Source organism: Salvelinus fontinalis, chromosome 41, assembly GCF_029448725.1.
Source record: "Salvelinus fontinalis isolate EN_2023a chromosome 41, ASM2944872v1, whole genome shotgun sequence".
Taxonomy (NCBI): domain Eukaryota; kingdom Metazoa; phylum Chordata; class Actinopteri; order Salmoniformes; family Salmonidae; genus Salvelinus; species Salvelinus fontinalis.
Window position 1 is genome coordinate 12,537,009 of NC_074705.1, and position 23,958 is coordinate 12,560,966.

A 23,958-nucleotide genomic window follows, 5' to 3' on the forward strand; every position below is an offset into this window, starting at 1 on the left:
AGAATTTGAGCTAATTAGCTATTTTCAACTACTTACTACTTTTCAACTACTTTGCAGCTACTTAGCAGCTACTTAGCATGTTAGCTAACCTTAACCGTTTTAGCTAACCCTAACCCCTAGCCTAGCTAACGTTAGCCACCTAGCTACCTAGCAAGAATTCGTAACATACCGAACGTTTTACAAATCCGTAACATATTGTACATTTGAAAAAGCGTAACATTTTGTATGTTTTGTAAATTCGTAACATATAATAAGAATTGTAATTTGTAGGATATCATACAAAATGGGTGGTGGACATTCACTAATTAATACATACCATATGAAACAAACATATCATACCAAAAACAGTATATCAGATTTACGCACAGAATAATGTGAAATGCTCTGTTACCAGGTTGGACAGACAGATATAGTAGCCCTAAATTGCAATAGTGCCGCCAGCCGAATGGAAGTGGTCTGGCTTCTCAGTGCAAACTTCCTCACGTTTTGTTGATTATTTTATAGGTTTAATCGAAAGTAAAGGATACTAAAAACGAACGCTACCAACACGAAGTGGGCAATAGCATTATGTGTCAGGGTTTAGCCTGCGATAGTTAACTGTACATTTTTTGTGTATCCTAAAAACAGGGAGAGCATGAATTTGGTTGGGAAAGCATTGTAGGCAACCAGCCTTTTCTCAGAAAGGGAGCTACTTTGCGAGGATATGGTGCCATTTTCCATGGCTTTCTGCTTGAAATGTATCAAGTGATAATTTATCTGAAAGTAAAAGCGTTTTATAGCAATATTGCTAATGATATGTGATCTAAGGAGCTACAATTTGCAATGAAAATCGTGTGAAAGTGAATAGGCTAGTCAAAGTTAAGATGTTGCTTGCGTACTTTAATGTTAAAGGCTTTTTACGAGTCTCGTTCTGTAGGTAGACGCCCTACTGTACCTTGTGAACGATAACGTCATCATGTCGGTGCATAAACTGGTTACTGTAATTGAATGGAACGGAAGGAGGTGGGGTGCTGCTGCTGTTTAAGACATTGATCGTTGACGTTGCAAAGAAGGACCCGAGCGGCTCAAACAATCTCGGCGACTTCCGAACGCGGATGAATTCAACCTAATCCATGGTCGACTATCAGGAGATTTGATGGATTTCCAATAAGAAACTATACTCGGGGTGCATAGTTCCAGTTTATATGTACCGCTCCTTCTCCCTGGCTCCCTCTACTCACCGCTCTAACAACGCAGAAGTCTCCACCGTCTTCATCATAAGTCATTTTCATGAACAATGACAACCAAGTTGCTGGTGTCTTTCTTACTTCTGTCAGTCCAACGGGTGCGGTAAGTCTCTTGACTGGTATGATAATGGGTGTTGTTTTTACATTGTCGAAATGTGAATTGTGGTAAAATGAATTAAATCAATTAGAGCCTATTATGTGCTGTGTATGTCGCGCGCGTCTTTGATACGCAACAACACCGACGCGCTTGCAGAGAATTAATTGAACTTCATATTCATTGTTTGGCCAAATAGCTATTTATACTTAGCATTTGCATTATTCATTGTCGAACGTGTTTTCATATTAATAGTATATTCTATCACATAAACAATAGGTAGCCTAAGTAGTTACATTCTGTAGGTAGCCTAGTTTAATTACTGTATGTAAGACCGGGAACGTCCGCTGTAAAATTGTTTTGTGTTGAGATGTGTATGATTTTGGATTATATATTTTTTCTGTTCAATAAATGACCGATTTCAGTTTAAAGTTTGGGTTCATCTGCGCTTGTGATGCACTGAATTCAAAAACCTAGGCCTGTAAGACTATTTGTAATGCATGAATTATAATCTAATGTCAGTGATTTTGAGGAGTTTGTTTTTATTAATAAAGCGAACTTCTATTTTCTATTATGTTTAGTTCCGACCCAGACCCAAGGGACTACGATGGGGACTATGAGGACACTACTGTCAATCAGATGCTGGCTCCCAAAAACCACCAGGCCGAGGCAACGCTCATATTAAATAACTTACTTAAGGACTACGACAAGACACTACGCCCTGATATTGGAGGTGAGTTACATTTGTGTATTTTTTACTGCGGATATTATAAAAACTTTCAACGGGGTGTCTAAATTGCTTTGGTGATACGCGCACCTTCAATGGCTATGGCGAAGCGCGCTGTCCATGGTGTTGAAAGGGCCTCCTCGGGCGCGGTGCTCGCTCACTGGTGGTTTTGTGCGTGTTTTTTCCACCAACACGCTCAGATCTTCACCTGACAACCTAATCAACCAAGCAGGAGTGGGAAATCATTCCAGATAAACAGATACACATTTTGGCAGCCTATTTGTTTACCGGTACATGGTCAACCCAGATTACAGGAATAATAGTAGGTCATTAACGATGAGTGGGGCACTGTATTGTACAGTAGTCCTAGGTTAGTTTCCGTGACACAACCCTCTCCGCACATGGCCCTTGTTGATTACAAATGGAATCTAGATGAAAGGCAGTTGTCAGAAACTGAATGCTGGTCATAAAATATTAACATTTGCACTTGAGGATAACATTCAGCCAAGGACAGATTCATGATATTTATGTTAATTATCTCGGTTGTAAACTGAGTTATTCCCTCAAGGCTGTCTTCATACAGTAGACACATACTGTTTCTCTTAGCTTCCTGAGTCTGACAACTAAATGATAGAACTATACTGAACAAAAATATAAACGCAACAATTTATTGATTTTACTGAGTTACAGTTCATATGAGGAAATCAGTCAATTAATTAAATTAATTAGGCCCTAATCTATGGATTTCACATGACTGGGAAGACAGATATGCATCTGTTGGTCACAAAATAGGCCTCACAATGGGCCTCAGGATCTCGTTATGGTATTTTTGTGCATTCAAATTGCCATCGATAAAATGCAATTGTGTTCCCTTACGCCTGCCCATACCATAACCCAACCGCCACCATGGGGCGCTATGTTCACAACGTTGACATCAGAAAACTGCTCGCCCACACGCCATACACATGGTCTGCGGTTGTGAGCCTGGTTGGATGTACTGTCAAATTCTCAAAAATGACGTAGGAGACCGTTTATGGTAGAGAAATGAACATTCAATTCTCTAGCAACAGCTCGGGTGGACATTCCTGCAGTAAGCATGCCAATTGCATGCTACCTCAACTGCACATTTTAGAGTGGCCTTTTAATGTCACCAGCACAAGGTGCACCTGTGTAATGATCATGCTGTTTAAACAGCTTCTTGATAGGCCACACCTGTCAGGTGGATGGATTATCTTGGCAAAGGAGAAATGCTCACTAACAGGAATGTATACAAATTTGTGTACAACATTTTTGAGAATTAAGCTTTTTGTGCGTATGGTAAATTTATTAGGTATTTTATTCCAGCTCATAAAACATAGGACCAACACTTTACATGCTGTGTTAATAATGTTGTTCAGCGTACATACAGCAGGAGCATAATTCAATACAATCATTTGATGAATATGATAATGAACGCCACCACTGTTTCATTTGTATTCACTATTCTAAAAGTTTCACATGTACATATAATCGTGGCAACTAAGAACCACATCTTGCGGTGTCCATGAGATACATTGCATGATGATGTCAGGGGCAGATTGATCATCTGGCAATTCTAGCAAATGCCAGATGGGCTGAACCATTTTGTAGATAGGTGTACTGGTCAAAATTGACACACACCATTAAAAAAATAATTAAAAAAAAATATATATATATGAAAAAGGTCACATGGCCGGCGGCCCATGGGCCTGTTAACACTTTTTAATTTCTCTGCTACACTATTTTGTAATGAGCCTTTGGCTGATCAGTGGGCAACAGCCAACCCCCCCTACCAAGATTGTCCGGCCTGGTTTTCTGATAGGCTGAGCTGAGGCCATGCAAACACATTCAAAGTTAAATTCGGCATAACCAAAGATACCTGCTCCTACTCTGTCATCAGTTAGACAGCCAATATTATGGATCATAAAAAACAGAAAGAGCGCATTCTACATTGTCAACTCATTCAAACGTAATTTTGGAGGGGCAACTAAAACCATGATATGGTCAAAGATTAAAGCGCATCATCCTCATGATTCCTGTAATGAAAGTGTCTGCCCTGCCCATGTTTCACTGGGGCCTGCCTTTGTGATGACCAAGCCACTCTCCTCTCCCACCATGCACTCGAGAGAAAAATATGTTCTGATTGTATAACATTTCAAAATGCAATTGCGGGAAAAACACTGCTTTGGAAGCTTCGTCCCATTGTCCCAGTCGAGGAGAGCGTCAGCTTTCTGTAGGTGTGATTGTTCTTTCTCAAATCTCAATATTCACCTCAATAGCAACTATTTTACGACCAAGGTATTTGATATGGCTTTGACATATGGAGCGGCATGTGCGAAATACACACTGGCCATTGCGAGGGCCTACAGCTGCAACGTGTTTTTGTAACGCTCAATGTACTGTTGGATGAATACATGGCTACTAGCAGTGGGCGTTATATTTAGAGTTAGCCATCTAGTTAATAAGCTTTGAGTTTCTACTTCCTCAGGAGTTGAACCCCAAAGTAATTAGCCGATGATATTGGTGCACAACATTTTTTAGAAATTCAGGAGTCCTATTTTGACAGTAGAATATGTAAACTATAGGCTAGTTGTCATACCAAAATGCATGACAATCACTGTGTCAGGTTGCACATCAAAATATATTGAATCATCCCTGATTGGATGTATTAGATGATGTGTTGGATGAAACAACATATTACTTGATTACCTCAGTAGTCTATTTATAACACTTCTTAATAAATCACTATGAATGACTTCATAAGATGATTGCTCATGATTTGGTTCCGACCAAATCTGGGGCTGGTGCCACCAACTGTAAAAGGTAGTGGCACCAGTTACACCATGGGATAATGTTAGTAATTAGTAATTGATACTTAGGGTATGTGTTGATTCAGGGGAACACACATGACATGCTCTAATTTGCAATATATCCTAAGTCATTAGCGTGGCTTTTATAACGTATAAAGCTTAAAGGAATAATCACCTTAAAATTGTATTTTGGTAAAAAAAAATGTTTTTATTAGTCCACAGTTGATACAGTTCCATAATGTTTTGCATGTCAGCAATCACGTTTTCAAGATATAGAACTTTCAAAAAGCAAATCGTAATTTGCCACCATCATCATGAGGATGTGGCAAGTGACAGTTTGCTTTGAGTTGGTAGTGCACTCAGTGATGTGGCTGGTGTGGATAAAATACCAGGACCAAATTTCTGTCCCAGTCCGCACATTTTTGCATGTAGGGGTTTTACAGTAATGTCTGAAGGTCAGATGTAATGTATTACAAATAGGGCCAAATGTACTCTTTATTCTAGTTGTATTATGTATTATTATCTCTTATTCATGTGGCCATGTAAACCACATATTTACTGTAGACATATGCTCTTTTTGAATGATGTACAATGCCATAATATGCATTGTATATTCATAAACATGTATGAATATATTACATGCCTGTTATACAAGCCGTATACTACAATGCTTTGCACCTTGGAACATTGTAATCCCTGAGTTCAGAGCTCCAACATCACCTCACAGATTATGGATATTGATGCATCTCCCGTTTCAGCTCACATGGGGGAAGTGGCTGCTTTTGTGTCCTTATTATGTCAGCTTCCTTTTGGGTTGTCAGGGGATCCTAAGCAAAGTGGGTCAGAATATTATTCCTCAGCATGCCAAGATGATGCACCACCCAGTTTGGGAATCACACCACGGTACATCAGCATCAAACTCAGGAAGTAGCATTCCTCACGTGGCACTCCTCCAGCGCAGGCACGGGCACAGTGGAGAGTTCAGAGGGATTCATTCACAGAGAACAGAGTTGAACCTCGGCTGCTTCTCTACAGCTCTATGGGGCTAGGCTGGATGTGTTGGGCTATGTTTGATGACTGACAGGGCATATCCGCTTGAAAGATGTAAGTCACGGGTTTATTTCCAGGTTGAAGGGTGTGAGAGTGTGAGTAACACTTGATGCTGCTAATTGTCTGAGTGGCGTGGCCACCCGCTGCCAGCTGTTGTAGCACATGGGAAAGTGTTACGTTCATCAGACACGTACCTACACCAGTCTGTTTGTGTGTGTGTGGACTTGTTTTCCTATTTGTCTGGACCAGAATGTCCTGACAAGACAGGAAGACAAGAACAATTCTGAAAAGTCAGGACATTTTGCATGCCCTGAAAAGTTATAATGCTATTTTAGGTTTAAGGGTTAGGTTTAGGGTTAAGGTTAGGGTTAGGTTTAGAGTTAGGGTTAGGATTTCTAATGGGAAAACATATTTACTTCACAAAAAGTTCTGACAAGTAACTAAAACATGGCTTATATATATATATATATCGTGTGTGTGTTTTAGTGTGAGAGAGAGAGAGCATGCTTGCCTGTGTGTGAGTATGGCATGTGAAGGTGTGCGTGAGGGTGTTTGCATAGAGTGGGTGGGTGGGTAAGAGGAGATCCTCACTCCAGTCTATCTTTTTGAAGTATGAATTAACATCCCCGGCATTAGTCAGGCTGCTGTTGGAAATGATTGAAGAGGGACTTTGATTTCTGACAAAACGCAGGTGCATCACTTTTAAACATAAATTGCTCTCAGACACGAATGGATTTAAAATGAATGCGGCTGCTCTTCTCTGAACATCCCTGTTCCTGGTGGCCGATTTGTTCAACGGAAATGCTTATCCCCTCCCAAAGATGCATTTTAAACATTAGTTATACATTTTCATCTATGACAATAACTATGGAGGGGGGTAGCACTGCTGTAGTTTAGCACAATGCAAAGTTTGGCCCCACGTTGAGTTTGAACCATTTTCATAATCACACCATCCCGATTCACAATGAAAACAATCCAAGGCCAACACTCATTTTTCTTTCTGACTTTGGATGGCACTTATTCAGGGAGATGAACCTTGCTCACCCAGACACAATGCTCGACTGGCTGTAGAGCACAGAACAGCACACCCACTACTCATTTCCACTGACCCATTTCCACTGGGTCAGATGTGACTGCACAGCCTCCACATTTGCCCTTGGCAAATGTCTTCAGACTATCTCTTCAGAATGGAGATTCCAGCGCTAAAGCTGCATTGGCTGGATCACAATCAGATGGAATCTGTTTTAGATGTTTCGGCAAGGTTGGCTGGAGAAGTGGTGCAACTTTACCTGGATTGTGTAGACTGTTTTTGACTTTATGCTATTGGACGGTATTGCAATTGATTTTCTTGTGCTGTTTGTAGGGCTATCAGGCATTAATATCCTTGATGATCGCTATGTATTCTTCCAGAGCCATTATCCGCGGTTTTAAGTGATGTCATCAGAGACACAGAACCCAGTTTTCTATCAAGAAGTTTTTTTGAACAGAGGGCCACAAAATTGGTCTGGACATTTCATCTACTCAGGTTTAGTAAATGGACAACGGTCAGAGAGTAGTAAACTTGTAGAATCTTAAAGGCTTAGCTTGACTGCACTAGATAGTCTCAGTCCTCTCGCAAAATCCAGTTTGCTATTTAAATTGATTTCAGAAGAAGGGGCCCACAGAATTGGTCTTGTCATTGTATCTACTTCTGGTGTAGTAGATGGATAATGGCCGTAGATTAGTAGACTTTTAGAATACTATAGGCTTAGCTTGGCTAATCTGGGAAAACTCAGTCCTCTCAAGCTTCTCCACAGTGACACATTGACGCAACCTTTCAGCAGACAGGGAATACCTGATACCCCTTTCTCTATTTTAAGCCCCCTGAAATTTCATTAGATTAGATCACCCACCGGAGAGGAGAGCCGAGATTCCCAGACAGACACTCAATTAAATGGAACCCACATCTGATCAGGGGAGCACTCATCTCTGACTCCTCATTTAGTTCCACCATGGCCATCCCCACTTCCTGAATCTAGCAGGTGCCCAGAGAATCATGCAATACTTTGATTGGTTTGATACGGGCACTGCTGAGGTGCAAGGGTGTGAATGGAGGTTATCCTTATGGATGTTCAACTTCTTAAGTGTCTTCCACCCTCCCATTGTTAGGGATTACTAGGGTGTTTAAGGGGGGAATACAAATGATTATTTCCACAGTTGAAATGCAAAGGGCTTTGGAACCAGCTCAGTGTAATCCCCAGACTTTGTCAGAATCTACTGTGAAATATACAGTATAATACTAATGGAAGCAACAGTTTCTGACGATTTTAATGCACAGCTAATCTTTATTCATTTTTTTTTTTATGAAAGAGGGGATGTAATATGGAACTGAATATGCTTCAGGGTGGGTGGTGGGGTGTGTGGGGGGCCTCTGTCTGTCTGTCTGTCTGTCTGCCTGCCTGCGCTGCTTACTCTTTACATTCCCCATCTGGCATTTTAGAATGTGTAAGACGAAACATCTTTAAAACAGTACTTTCAAAGTTCTTGACATTTTCCGGATTGATTTGCCTTCATGTCTTAAAGTAATGATGGAGTGTCATTTCTCTTTGCTTATTTGAGCTATTCTTGCCATAATATGGACTTGGTCTTTTACCAAATAGGGCTATCTTCTATATACCAACCTTACCAAGTCACAACACAACTGATTGGCTCAAACGCATTAAGAAGGAAAGAAATTCCACAAATTAACTTTTAACAAGACACATATGTTAATTGAAATGCATTCCAGGTGACTACCTCATGAAGCTGGTTAAGAAAGTTCCAAGAGTGTGCAAAACTGTCATCAAGGCAAAGGGTGGCTACTTTGAAGAATATAAAATATATTTCGATTTTTGGTTACTACATGATTTCATGTTTTATTTCATAGTTCTGATGTTTTCACTATTATTCTACAATGTAGAAAAACCCTTGAATGAGTAGCTGTGTCCAAACTTTTGACTGGTACTGTATATCAACCAACTTGTCCCACTTCTGGACCGTACAAGATTGATGCTATAAATTACCCACAGACACATCGAGGAAACAACCTCACTGGTCATATCAGGCAACTGAGCATCCATCTTGGATTCCCCTCCATCAGAAAATAACAGCAATCACTCAACCTAATGTCACCTGTTTCCCATCAGATGAAGTTCAGCCATCTCCTCCGGCTCTACAGTGATCAGGTTAGCAGGAGCCACAATGGCAGGACCTGAAACAGAACCACACATCCTAATGAAGATAGGATCGCCAGAGGTGCACAATACATGTTCAAAGTCAAAGGGCCTGGTGGATGAATAGGCTATTAACCCATTCCCTGTGCTATCGTTAAAGGAACGCTCAGCAATTTAGCCGGGCCATTCACAAACATTGGAACCGAGCAACAGATTAATTTGCTATTGCTTTCTCCTCCCAAAGCAGCCCCATATACTCATGCTATTTGGTGCGTAATTGGTGAGATTAGATCGAAATACATGTCCCAAAACATGGTTTCCCCAGTCTGTCTACTTTTCAAGAAAATGGCCTAATAAGTCTTGTTAGGGACCCTAACAAGACATGGGGAGCGGATGAAAATCAATTCAATGGTTAGAGGCAACATGAAATTATGTTGAGATGATGTGGACTTGGGTCCCTAATTCAATCAATTGCAGATAAAGGAGAAAACACATTGCAGGTTCACTCAAAATGTTAGTCAGAGGCTGCGGTTTGACAGGCAGCCAAAACAGACCAATCAAATCAGCTCTGACAAAGATCTGATGTGATTGGCCAAAAGACCAATTTGTGGAAAAACAACGAGAATTGCCCTGCCTGGGTAAATGCAGCCAGCGTGTTAATTGTGACAAAACCAACACACCACAAATCAGGTCTTAGAGATCCTGTATGGATTCTATATGTATTTCTCAGCAAATTAACACAAAAACTACACCTGTCCTTTCTGTTGTTACATTATGTTTATACCCATAGAATTTATTTTCCACTATGTGTGATTGATTGAATTGGGTCTCATTAACATTTTCAAGTGTACTTTTTTAATGGCACAGCAATACTGTCACCAATAAATGCTTTGTAGTTATCAACTACAGCTCTCTCTGGCTTTCGCCCCTAGTCTCTCTTTTGATAAAGACAAGTAGAGGATATTAGTTTCAGGATGCAGCTGAGACCAGGGACACAGGCACTTGAGATGTCTCACTTCCTGTTTTAATGTAGTCTGTCCCCAAACTCCCAGAACACACTAGGTCATGTCTGTCTACCACCTCGCTTTTAATGACCTCTGTCTGTCTGGCAGAGGGAAGTAGAAGACAGAGTGCAACAAGGCTCAAACTAACCCTCACTGCATCCCATATGGCACCCTGCTCCCTTTATAGTGCACTACTTTTAACCAGAGCCCTATATGGGGAATAGGGTGCCATTTGGGATGCAGAACTGTTAACACAACTCCTAAGACAGATGACAGATATCACCCGGCGCCCATTGATCTCATCTGAAGATGTTTGTGTTTGGATTGTTGTTGTGAAAGATGAAATTAGCTTGTCACAATTCTGGCTGACAGGAGATAGAAGGGGAAGAAAGTGACTGGAGGATGACGAGAGTGGCTTTACTGAGGGTATTGTGCTCATTTACTGGGCTAGAGACGCAGACCTTGGACAAGGTATAATGTCTGTCACGTGGATCACCAAGGCTCGAACCCAGGACATCTGCTTTGTTGGCACACGTGACCACCCTCCCGAATTGTCTTACCAAACGGCGGCACCAAACAGTTAATGATTCAGCGGCGCAAGTGGTAACACAGGCTGAGTAGTACGTTTCACACATCCCCATGTGCTACAAAGACACTGGAGAGCCTGTCTTATAGCTTATTACCGTCTCAAAATAAGGGTGCTGATCTAGGATCAGGATCCCACTGTCCATGGAATCATATTCAATGTAATCTAACAGTCAAACCTGATCCTAAATCAGAACTCCTACCTGAGACACTTGATACATAGGACGCCAGCTCAGAAAAGATCAGACCAGACGACAGCAATGCAAAGGCAACAGAAAACATTTTAATACAATGTATGGGGAATTAAACTAGGAGAATTGAGCGGTCATGGTGAATGAGACCTGCGGGGCTGACTAGGGCAAATGTATTTCTCATCACATTGACAGGCTAACTGGGTGTAAAAGCTGCTGCTCCATTAAAACCCTCATGGGGGCATTTTACTCTGCAGATGGGGAGTTGTAATCATGCTTGCTTGATCAGGAAGGGGAGGGAGGGAGCGCCGGCCTTGGCGCGAATAAATCACAGATAACAGTAAGTGGACAAACTCAAGTCAAAGCAGCGTAGATTAAACATATGGCGAAACTCTACAGAGGATTCGTATGGGCAGTGCATTCACCTTCCCATATGTCATGATTATATTGAATTTGACAGTAAAACTACTGTACTACTACTTTGAATAAAATTCCAATAGCGCCATTTTACTTCATTTAAAGCAGGGTTTCCCAAACTCGGTCCTGGGGCCCCTCCTGGGTCCATGTTTTGGTTTTTGCCCTAGCACTGCACAATTGATTCAAAGCTTGATGATTAGTTGGTTATTTGAATCAGCTGTGTAGTGCTAGGGCAAAACAACTAAACATGCACCCAGGGGTGCCCAGGAAAGGACTTTACCAGTGTCTTCAAAATAGTTGCTGCCATACATGTACATTGTGTTATTTGATGATAGTGGCTAAAGCGGAACTTAATAATGTCTTGTCAAATCAAATTGTATTCGTCACATGCGCCAAATACAACACAGTGAAATGTTTTTTTAAAAGTATTTACTAAATAAACTGAAGTAAACAATAAATACATAAAAAGACAAATTAAAAAAAGACAAGATGTTCTCTGCTATTTTCTTGCATCTGAATTCTGCAAAACTCTCAAATATCTATTCCTCCATTACACCCTGTCGCAATTAAAATAGGTCTTTGTGCGTATCTTTCTGTCATAGTCTGATGTGAGTGTACTGCACCACCTCAACAGTTAATTGCCGAAGTTGCCAAAGCCTATGAAAGAGGCTAATGTGCAATGACAGAGGTGCACTTAGCCACACAAGCGTGAACTGCTCATTACAGCGACGCCTTGTAAGATTAGGTATAGAGAACAGGCTTTAAATTGAATTGTGAAATGTAGGGTTGGAATCGTGTATGGCATGTTATTCAAATGATTTGAGCCGTGCGGAAAACAGTGTCATACGTCTCAAGTGAAAGGTGACTGCCTGGAATGAAACTGGTGAACCGGTGAACCACTTCTTGTATAAGCATCACTTATGATAAGTGATAGTTCACCCCCAAAATCAATATGTGTCTGGTGTTTTCCTCCCTCAGCCATGGTTGAAAGTTGACCAGAGTCAACGACAGTTATGTAGGCATGTCCTTTCAAACACTCTCAACATGGCACCCTCGGCTTGGCAGTGCTCCTACACTTGGTTGGTGTTAAAATGTGCTTTTACAGTGATTTCTCCTTCTGTCTTTCACAGTTAAACCAACGCTTATCGACGTCGACATATACGTCAATAGCATCGGACCTGTATCCTCAATAGACATGGTAAGTGAATATTTCTCTCTCTCTCTCTGTCTCTCCTGCTTATCATGAACATAATTTGATTACTTTGTTTTTCTGTGCCGCTTGAAAAAAAGGTAAACTGTGGGCCAAGCGAGTTAAGGCAAGATGCACTTTCCATCATCCTTTATATCCCCTGTGAGCTGGGCTGCACAGGAAAGCAGTTGTATCTGGTGGTGAAGTGGGATGTGTGGGTGATGGAATGAGAAATAGAGCCTGTGGTCACAGTGCTTAGACAACTGTTATACCGTAGTAACTGTATCGGTATGCTCTGTATGTAAATGACTCAAATGGAGAATGACTCAAATGTACATGGCTGAAATGCTTCGTAGTGATAGCGCAACGGATATTGAATACATACTGTATGATGGTGTAATACAACTCCAGCTCCCGTTGTAGTAAGAACAACCCTTAGTGTGTTATTCATGATATACATCAGGGTGCTTAAGCTTGGTTGCTTATTTACTTAAATCGATCCTATAGGTAATATCCCTATGTTTTGTAATCTTGGGTAGTGTAGTGTGCTGTTATTTTTTATTGTTGTGAAGTTCATTCAGGCCATACAGACATTTTTGTTTAGAATCAACAGCTACACCTTCTAGTGAGTCACCAGAACATCACATAACCGAATGATGTTCACCCCACCTTGGATTTTTACCTGATTATTTCAGATACACAGTGATTGGTGAGTCACACAGATCTCCACCACGATGTGACTTTGGCTAGACTACGATAGCCTATAGGAGCATCCAACACCCTCCCTTAGCCCCGCCCCTGTAACTGTTTGTCCTGGCAACATTACAAAGCCAGGAAGAAAAGAAAAACAACCGATTTCTTCAGCTCGGCTTGGCTGCAACCCCCGTCACACTTCAGTGCACCCCGAGCGTCACCCTGTGAACTGATCTCCCGTGCCTTGAATGTCCATTTAACGCATTTAGATCATCAGAAGTCTGTTTCTGAAAGACAAAGCAGTAGGTCAATTCGATGGGTTGTATGGAACAGGGCGTCCCTATTGATCATCTACCCTAATTGTTACATGTTCATATACAGGAGGGTTAGCGGTCAATGGACTCACCCAAGCATGATGTTCTATGAACATAGTATTTGATATAATTTGGAACTGTGTACTACCCATCCATATTGATAATGTACAATAATATATATTGGGTTTGTATAGTCAATGAAGGCTACTCACTCAGACATGATGTTCTATGTTCATGGTATGCACTCTACTATTATTGTTTCTGTTTAAGCCATATCTACAGTATAAGCCTAGTATGTAGTCACCCGGACCTGATGTTCCGTCGGGCATTGTTAGCGATCCACAGAGAAGGAGAGTCTTTTTTGCCATCGGGGAATGTTTAGGGTTTATTTACACCGACGGGACTGAGTCCTGGGATGAGTCAACGTCACTGAAGCAGCTATTAATCTAGGACAGAGTGTGAGGGGAGCATGTCTGATTTAAGTTAACTCAGAGCGCAGTGGATATAGTTGCTGGTGCTATTCAGGAAAGATAGCACGTGGAATTAGCCGACCAAAAGAGGACACTATGCCACAGTAAAGATAATGACTCTCTCTCCATGAGATCTCGCAACGCTACAGTGCTTCATGTGGTGCCATTGAAAAATGATGGATCTATGATGTTATTTGGCGCATTTCCGCTGAGTGAAAACAGATTGTGTTAATATGAGGAATCAATATTCTTCTCCAGGGCATGGCTATTTTTATGTTCCACGGGATTAGCGCCAATAAAGACGAAGATAAGTTCTTCAGAACCTGTCTGATTGTTTGCTCTCCTCAGAATGAAAATAGATTGATAAGAGTCTGCCAAAACGTCTCACCTAGATAACAACGGGTTACATAATGTTAACTAGAGAGGAGCCACCCCACAGAGAGGAAGAGAGATGTTTGACGACGCCATGTTTAAAATGGAGTGCATCTAAGATGTGACACCAGGTCTCTGGGGAACAACAGTAGATCAGTGGGTAGTGTTTACTCGACCAACAGAGAACTCATCCTATTAAGCAGTCTGTCTCACCTTCTGTTTCTGATAGATCTCTAAAGGATTGCATCATGACATCTGTCTCAATATCCATACTATACCACATACATGTACATTTGAGTCATTTAGCAGATGCTCTTATCCAGAGGGATTTACAGTAGCATAAGGGTTAAGTGCCTTGCTCAAGGGCACAGCAACAGATTGTTCACGTAGTTGGCTTCGGGATCCGAACCAGCAACCTTTCCGTTATTGGCCCATTGCTTTTAACAGCTAATATTCATAATTTGGTGTGTATTCTATGCGGTGTGCTAGTATGAACTTTAGACTTTGTCTACCCTCCTCCAGATTCCAATAGATCGCTATAGGATTATATGGGACTATATGAAGGCTACAGGCCCAGATCGTATCTCCCCTTTCTAATAAGTGGTGTCATCATACCTCTGTCGTCATAGAGCAATGAGCATAGGAAATACTTTGTGTGTTGGATTACATTAGCTTTGCTATCCAATATCCATACTCATACAGTTTGACAGCTGTCAACTAGGATTTACAGTTACAATTAGTGTTAAAAAGTATATATTTTTGTTGTCCCTTGGACTAATCCAATACCATTACTTTAGTACAGTATATATCAGAAAATAGAAATGTGAGACATTTCAAAATGTTTGTAGATTTCAACCACAATGACCCTCGTTTAATGACACTGGTTGCTTGATGTACTCACTGAATTATTGACACATTTTGTTTGAAGGGACATCTTCACAATTTTCTGCGAAAGGAATTGCTATTTTTAGGCTATATCTGGGAGGCTCACTCTGTGTCCAAGGCAACGGGGCTACCCGTAGCAGAAGCCACAGCCAGCCATACACAACATGCAAAAGTTCAAAGCTCTCTACAAGCAAGCTGCCCATTGTTGGCCAACCTTTTACACAAGTCTGACCTTTTGGTCCCTCACTGTAAGCCTTTCAAAAAAAAAAAAAGAATAATACCAATTTGCAAAAAAAAAAGTTTGGCTTGACAATGCAGTTGGCAAGATCACAAACAGATCTGGGACCAGGCTAAATAAAAAACGTATAACAGAAATGTGTGTGGAAGCAAGTGTAATGAATCATACGCACGACTGTGAGTACTTCTAATGGGTTGATATTGTGGATTTCCAGATTGTGGCATTGTCCTCGGAGCATCTTTTTTTCCTCACTTGACCTTTCATAATGTCGCATTTGACATGCTCATTTTAGTGCCTGCTATTGGACTCTAAATTCATGAGGGGTGCTTAATGTTTGCCTGGAAGTTGCACTCTGGGAGTAATTATTAGCCTTGTAACGACCGACAGATAGGCCGAGGTACATTCATAAGTTACCTCTTTTTTTACACGTTTAATTTGAACTCACGTTCATCGTGGTAAGACTGTTGCTTTGCCCTTTTCTCGTCTTGTAGCATCAGTCATTAAAAGCGTGGGTATGAGCTTTCGTAATGATTTCCATAATCGTTAATGACACAGAACGAGGAAAGAGGATGTGGTTTTTCCATCTCTACATTGATTAGCTGTTTGAGCACAGCGTGTATTTTATAACCAAATATTATCGCCAGAGTAATGATTTTAACAGTAGCAATCATATCCCATTCATATCCAGCTGCTTATGGCCCTCATCTGAGGTAGATAATAAGGCTTTTTCTAAATTCCTTGCATTTAGTGTAGAGATAGAATAGACTCCAGGGTAGACTGAATTTGGAAAATGTCCTTAATTAGAGACCTAGGCTACTCATGATGAGTGATGAGTGCACATGCCTGGATTGATTAGCTCTTCCCTAATGTGTGCATTTTGTACTGGGTTCCTTGGGACGTCCAAGGGTTAGGGTAATGCTAGGGGTTAAAGGTTAGGGTTTAGGGTAGGGACGTGCAAAGGATTCATGATAGCACTAACCCTTGTAAAAGAGACCTGGATCTCAGTGCGACTTCGCTGTGTACATAAAGGCTAAATAAATAAAACATATAAAAGATACCCTGAATTACTGTCCGATGACATAGTAGTTTACTGTACACACCCTTATGATGTAAGGAAGCCAGGTCTAACAATGGTTTAGGAATCAAGTAATCTTCTTGTATTAACAATTTTTTCAAGACTGTGAAATGTCATTGCAGTCTTAAGGTTGTAATGAATTTACTGCAGTGAAACTAATTGTGATGCCTCTGAGGGAAATATCTATTCATATTTATACAAACAGTTTATTGACCTTCATCTTACATTTAAAGGGTATTACAGGACTACACAGAATCTGTTAGAGGTGGAGAGAGCAGAATAAATGCATACTTGGTATTTTGGGTTTTTAGATTTCCTTAAGCGATTAATCACTGATTTCATATCACATTTATCTTCGTAACTTAGCTAGTGAGAAACTCCTGGGTGAAATAACATTGTAAAATGTTAGATCAGCATTATTAATTCAAAATGTAGTCATCAGTAGGTAAATGATGTATCTTATCTGTGATACTAGTTTGTCTGATCAAGCCCGTTTCACTTTATTTCTCATACATTAATGTATGCCATTTAGCAGATGCTGTTATCCAAAGCAACTTGCAGTCATGCATGCATACATTTTTCTTAGGGTTGCCCCAGCGGGAATCAAACCCATTAAACCTGTGCTATGCGCTACGCTCTACCAACTGAGCCGAACCAGATCTTATAAATTACAGTGGCTATTGTCTGGGAGGCTTGAGTAATATACTCTTTAGACTGACGTATTGTGTGATCGACTGTCCTTTTACTCCTTAAGGTCATGGTAACAGCTACAGTCGTGCTGCACCCATCACACTCTAATTAGTGCTGCATTAAAGTCAGGTCCCATGTGCCTGTAAAAGTTTCCAAAAGGTCACCCGTCAGAATCAAGATTTGGTTTCTGGGGAACGTCAACATAAGGGATTAGGAAAAGAGAAATACTTCTATTTTTTAGCACTTTTAAATGTTAAGGCAATTTAAACTTGTCTTATCATAGAATCATTTATAGTATGTTTTGTCTATGTTTTGTCCTGCCTCTATGTTCGGGTAGACCATCAACACAGCGATGTGCAGCTTCTCTCAATGAAAAAGAATATGTTGCATGACTGTGGATTGCAAAAAAAAATATTATTCTCCAGAGTTGGGACCAAAATGTATCATAAAATATGTAATAATATATGTAGGTTAAAGGTACATTTTTTCTGTTTTGTTACAGGAATACGAAATTGACATCATTTTTGCACAGACGTGGATCGACAGCCGTCTGCAATACAACAGCACTATGAAGATCCTGACTCTCAACAGCAACATGGTGGGAATGATCTGGGTCCCTGACACCATCTTCAGAAACTCCAAGAACGCAGACTCTCATTGGATTACGATGCCCAATCAGCTTCTGCGTATCTGGAACGATGGGAAGATATTATACACGCTGAGGTAAAATAAATGTATTTTCTTTATCAGATATCACAGACATTGTTTGTTTTGAGCAGCCACCTATCGTTCCATCTTAGTTCAGAATTTACAGTGTAGCAAACATTTGGTTTTCCCTTGAAAGGAAAGAAAAAGACAATAGAAATTAAAATAGTGGCATTACTACCTGTCTTTGCACTGAAGATCACATCTAGAATATTCTAACTTCCTCAGAACTCAGGTAGAGTTCAACACAGTATAAGAAGGTGGCACAAACACACTGACATCTGTGCCACATACTGTTGCTACGCCAATACACAAAAAGAAACATCTGTCTACTCCACGATAAGACAGACATTGTTTAGTCTCTTTCATCATTGCTCCACTATGTGGGTTAGCATACTTGGTACACTCGCTTTACACACTGAAGTACACTGTCTTAGGGAGGTCACGCTTTTTAGGGCGTAAATGTCATCCTTTCAGTCCTTTTTTTGCAACGTTTTCAACCGTGGACTCACCTCCACTGAGAAAAGAGACATCACCCTGCTGTTTGCGTCACTGACTGAGTTATTCCCTTGGCAACAGGCAAAGCACAGGACAAAGAAAAATAATGTGTGGGCAGGTTAATTATTGTCAGCACTGACCTGGCTGGCTCCACAAGGCGGAATCATACAAGATCTGCCATTATCAGCCATTCTCAGTAAGCTTTATCGGTTAGTGTTATCTTTGAGCGTTATCGTTTAGCATTATACAGTGTGTGAGCATTATCACTGAACATTATTATTGAGCATTATCACTAAGATGTGTTAGTTAGCATCATACAATGCCCATAATCTCTATACACATTGTCATATACATAAATATTTATATTCCGGACACTGACATTGCTCGTTATAATATTTCTATATTTCTTAATTCCTTTCTTTCGATTTTTTTGACTTGTGTGTATTGTTAGGTATTACTGCACTGTTGGAGCTAGGAACATAAGCATTTCGCTACACCCACAACAACATCTGCCAAATATATGGACGTGACCAATGAAATGTGATTTGATTTACTGGTGATGATTATTGTTGAGCATTATAATTGAGCGTTGTCAGTGAGCAATATCGGTTTGCATTATAAATGAGCATTTTCAGTAAGCATTCAGTTAGCATTATTCATCAGCATTATCATTGAGCAGATCTATAAATCCTCTTGAGTGGCATCCTGGTCTGATTAAAACAATGGAGAGAATCAAGCTCCCATCTAAGCTCCCATTAATTCCTCTTCACTGTGAACTTCAGTCAAGCCAACGTAAACAAGAGGGACATTTTATCAGGGAGACAGAGGAAGAGGAGAAGGAGAGAAAAAAAAAAGAGAAGACGAATAGGGTGAAATTCGGTCCGATGACCTACATAACTCCGGGACGAGAGCAGTTCTTCATCCGTTCATGTTTCTTAACTAGTCTGTCGGAGTTTGTTACTCAAGGAAAATACCAATTTGAAGGGCTCACCACACTTGGAGGCGACCAGCCGGCCGGCCGACCCGCAATCTCCAGCCCCTTGGCACTGGCAGTCATGTCAGGATAATAGGTGGCCCATTAGGTCTCTCACAGGCGTGCAACAAGGTGCCAGTTTGTTATTCCCGCAATCGCTCATTCTTTTCACACTAACAAAAAAAAAATGGAAGCAGCATAGCAGCGAAATTCTGCATTATGACGATCTGTCTCTTTCTCAGCATGTGCAGTATGTAAGAACAACATCAAGAGTCAGCCTTCCCTTATTTCACACCCTATGCTGTCTTCATCAATAAATTACACGTTCACATCACCAGTGGTGTATGTGTTTAGCGCAGTGGTGGTGGTTGTAGCACTGGCTTCTCAGAGCAGAGGTGAACTGTATGTGAGAAGCGACGGCAATGTTCACTCACGGCCTCTCTCTGACTCGTGCTGTAGGTTGACCATCAATGCAGAGTGCCAGCTGCAGCTTCACAACTTCCCTATGGATGAGCACTCCTGTCCCCTGGTCTTCTCTAGCTGTGAGTATTGTACGGCCAGGCAATAATGTCACCCATTCATGTCATATTTTGTATAAACATAAGAAATATATGGATAAATCATATACAATTATGAACAATATATGGGAGAAAGTAATATATTTAATATATGAACAATACATCAGGAAACATCATATTTCATATAGATATATGAAAAATACATGAGAAGAAATATATTTCATATAGATTGATTAATTGACGCCTCCACATCCAATTTAAGACAATCATCTAGAGTAACACAATAAAGCTTGACATCTTAGTTCTATTCAGATCCTTTTGAAGAGGGAAGGGGGTGTGGGGGTGCAGCAAGGTTAGGCAGCAATGGTATTGGCAACAAACAATGACAGACAAAATTGTTGTTTGTTTCATAAATTGAGCAGTTTCATTTCCTGCTAATCAACTCTGGACATGTGCATCACCCTTGTCACACATACCTCTAATATATACGACAATCAACGTCTTATGTACCGTATGCACAAGACAATCACAGTATAATACACTATAGACACCGAAAGCCGGACCATGCTATCCCGGGCATTTTCTTCTCCCCCACGTACTGTAGTCTTACAACTCGCTTTTATAGAAACGACGGAGGTACCTGCAATGAACGCCGTTGGTCACTACAGAGCCAATGTACCAGATCCAAATGATACCTTTTGTATTGTGTCCCAGTATGAGGTTGATGCACGTACAACTGTTTTGAGTAGGAGGCTTGTTGGGCAGATTCTCTGAAAGGTGTATGTAGGTTTGTAGCCTGAACGATTGTCTGCAGCTTTTCATGAGAATGTGTGGGTCACCAATGTGAACGCTTGATGCAAAGCTACTCTGTACCTCTATACCGTTCGTTAAAGCCACATGGAAAAGGACCAGGCTTTCCGGGCAGTCCATTAACAGCACAACAACAGCACATCACCTGCAATAAAATGGGACAAAATTCAGCTCAGGCAGAATGGGAAGTGAACATAGAGCGTTATTATTAAGTGAAGTAGAACATTGAATTTCTACCCTTATTAAAGGATTGGTGGGAACAGGATGTGAAGGCCATGCACACTGAAGCTAATGGATTTCCAGCTGTTTCCCAGATAAAGACCTTGATCTTAGTTCTATTTAGTCTACAATAAATCAGCCCCCACCAGTGTACGTATGCCTCCTCCATTTCCCCACCCTTCCAATGAACCACCATTGCTTCACCACCCACAGCCTATGTACTCTATGTACATCCATACAGTAAGTCATCCTCAAAATGTCACCTTCAGAAAATAGTCCTATCATATTATTATGGATTTGAATGTTTTTGTTGCTGTTGTAAGTCAACATCTTGGTCTGATTGCCCAGACACAGATTGAGCGTAGTCCTGGTTTAAAAAGCATGCTCAATAGAGAATAGGCTTAATCTCTGACCTGGAAACAAGGGAAAACTCTATCCATTCCTCCACACCACCCACCCACTGGCGTGGCAGAGCCGACAGACACATCCTCGCTGTTTGATATTTTCACTTACCCCAGGGAAAAGAACATTGGACATGTGGCGTGTTGTGCTCCCATGGCGACAATGGCGGCAGGTAGCCTGGCGGTTAGAGCGTTGGGCCTTCAATCGAAAGTGGCTGGTTTGAATACCCGAGCCGACAAAGTGAACGATCTGCTAATGAGCAAGGCACATAATTTGCTCCAAGGGCACCGTACTGCTATGGCTGACCCTGTAAAATAACACATTTAACTCACAGGAGTTTGGTGGCATCTTAATTGGGGAGTACAGGCTCATGGTAATGGCTGGAGTGGAAAAAATGGAAGGGCATCAAACCCATGGTCTCTACGTGTTTGATGCCATTGCATTCGCTCCGTTCCAGACATTATTATGAGCAGTCCTCCCCTCAGCAGCCTCCACTGATTTCTCTAAAACATTTAATTTTGTTATTAAATCAATGTGGACTTTCTCATCTTTCAGATTTTTAAAGGGATAGTTCACCCAAACTACAAAATGACATATTTGGTTTCCTTACCCTGTAAGCAGCCTAGATATGACAGCAAATCCGTGCTTTGGTTTACCTTTCCTGGCACTGTTTCAAATGCTCATGTTTTAGCATTTCTGTCATGGGACCGATATTACAAATGTTTGCACATCGTCCAAATCATCCCAAAGTATCTCAAATGTGTTGTGAAGCTTCACAAAGTCACTTATTAGCGAAAAATGCTAACATCGGGCCCACGACTTGAATGGGCTAAAACGTTAGCATTTGGAAACAGTGCCAGGGAAACTAAACCAAAGCATGGATTGATGTCATACCTTGTCCATATACTGCTTACAGGGTAAGGAAACCGATGCCATTTTGTAATTTGGGTGAACTATCCCTTTAAGCACGAAGCGCATCGTGAGTCAATCTAATGAGAAAAAGAGAATCCCAGGTAAGAGATTAGTCATTTCTGTCCATTGAAGTGTTTATATACGACCAAACCTAGAGCACATTGCATATAGGCTGCTATACAAGGATTAATAGACATCTGTCCCTTATATATTCTCTTTGCTTTGACCCAAGCTAATATCTGTGCAGAGGAGAGAGGAGGTTGGCTGGGCTGTCTACCATGGCTCCTTGCTGTGTAACCTACAGTACAGAGCGGGATATGTCAATAACTGACATTTACCAGTGAAAAGTCGATCCTACAGTGTACTCCTACCATCTTAATGGAGACGGGAGAGTATGTGGTTTCTGTTGTGTATTGGGTAATGTTGTTGTGGGCACGTTAAGGAGCGCGCACAGGCACTCTCATATATAGCGTGCCCGCCCCATACAGTGGGTGTAAAAGTTCAGTCACCTGCCGACATGGCATTCATGCTTATTGCCCGCACCATGGAGTAAATAGCCTAAACTTGCCTTTCTGCCTCATCGTTATTGGATCGTACTTTCACTATGTCACGGACATAGTACTGAACACGAGGCGGATCTGGACTGGAATGTTTGAAGAGGATTTGTGAGTAAACATAAAATGGGCTCCTGCGTGGCGCAGCGGTCTATGACACTGCATGTCAGTGCTAGAGGCGTCACTACAGACCCTGGTTCGATTCCAGGCTGTATCACAATCGGCCGTGATTGGGAGTCCCACAGGTTGGTGCACAATTTGCCCAGCATCATCTCGGTTAGAGTTTGGCCGAGGTAGGCCGTCATTGTAAATAAGAATTTGTTCTTAACTGACTTGCCTAGTTAAATAAAGGTTCAATAAAATAAAAGTGGATTTTCCTTTTCTGACGTGATCATGGCTTTTTATTGGAAGATTAAGGAGTTTGTTGATGAAAAGCATAGGTCTTGGGAGGAGTATGTTGAAGGGCTGGAATGCTTTTTTGTGGCTAATGACATTGAAAAGGATGAAAATAATTGCACTGCGCTGCTCTGTGTGTGCGGGGCTGTGAATTATTCTACACTGAACAAAAATACCTCATACAGTTGAAGTCGGAAGTTTACATACACTTATGTTGGAGTCATTAAAACTCGTTTTTCAACCACTCCACAAATTTCTTGTTAACAAACTATGGTTTTGGCAAGTCGGTTAGGACATCTACTTTGTGCACGACACAAGTAGTTTTTTCAACAATTGTTTACAGACAGGATATTTCACTTATAATTCACTGTATCACAATTCTGTGCCTTTAAACAGCCTGTAAAATTCCAGAAAATTCCAGAAAATAATGTCATGGCTTTAGAAGCTTCTGATTGGCTAAGTCAATTGGAGGTGTACATGTGGATGTATTTGAAGGTCTACCATCAAACTCAGTGCCTCTTTGCTTGACATCATGGGAAAATCAAAAGAAATCAGCCAAGACCTCAGAAAAATTGTAGACCTCCACAAGTCTGGTTCATCCTTGAGAGCAATTTCCAAACGCCTGAAGATACCACGTTCATCTGTTCAAACAATAGTACGCAAGTATAAACACCATGGGACCACGCAGCCGTCATAACGCTCAGGAAGGAGATGCATTCTGTCTCCTAGAGA

General features: G+C 41.1%; 1 protein-coding gene across 2 annotated transcripts in view; it reads left to right on the forward strand.

Annotated features, from left to right (window-relative positions):
• Positions 1–469: 469 nt before the first annotated feature.
• LOC129840350 (gamma-aminobutyric acid receptor subunit gamma-3-like) overlaps positions 470–23,958 on the forward strand; it is a 46,312-nt gene continuing 22,823 nt past the window's right edge. Inside the window, exons 1-5 of one of the 2 annotated variants that reach the window (XM_055908161.1) lie at positions 470–1,329; positions 1,902–2,053; positions 12,444–12,511; positions 17,742–17,962; positions 19,875–19,957. In XM_055908161.1, the coding sequence (XP_055764136.1) occupies positions 1,277–1,329; positions 1,902–2,053; positions 12,444–12,511; positions 17,742–17,962; positions 19,875–19,957 (577 nt within the window). In that variant the 5' untranslated portion in view covers positions 470–1,276. The remainder of the gene's footprint in view (positions 1,330–1,901; positions 2,054–12,443; positions 12,512–17,741; positions 17,963–19,874; positions 19,958–23,958) is intronic. The other variant, XM_055908162.1, reaches the window with a different exon arrangement.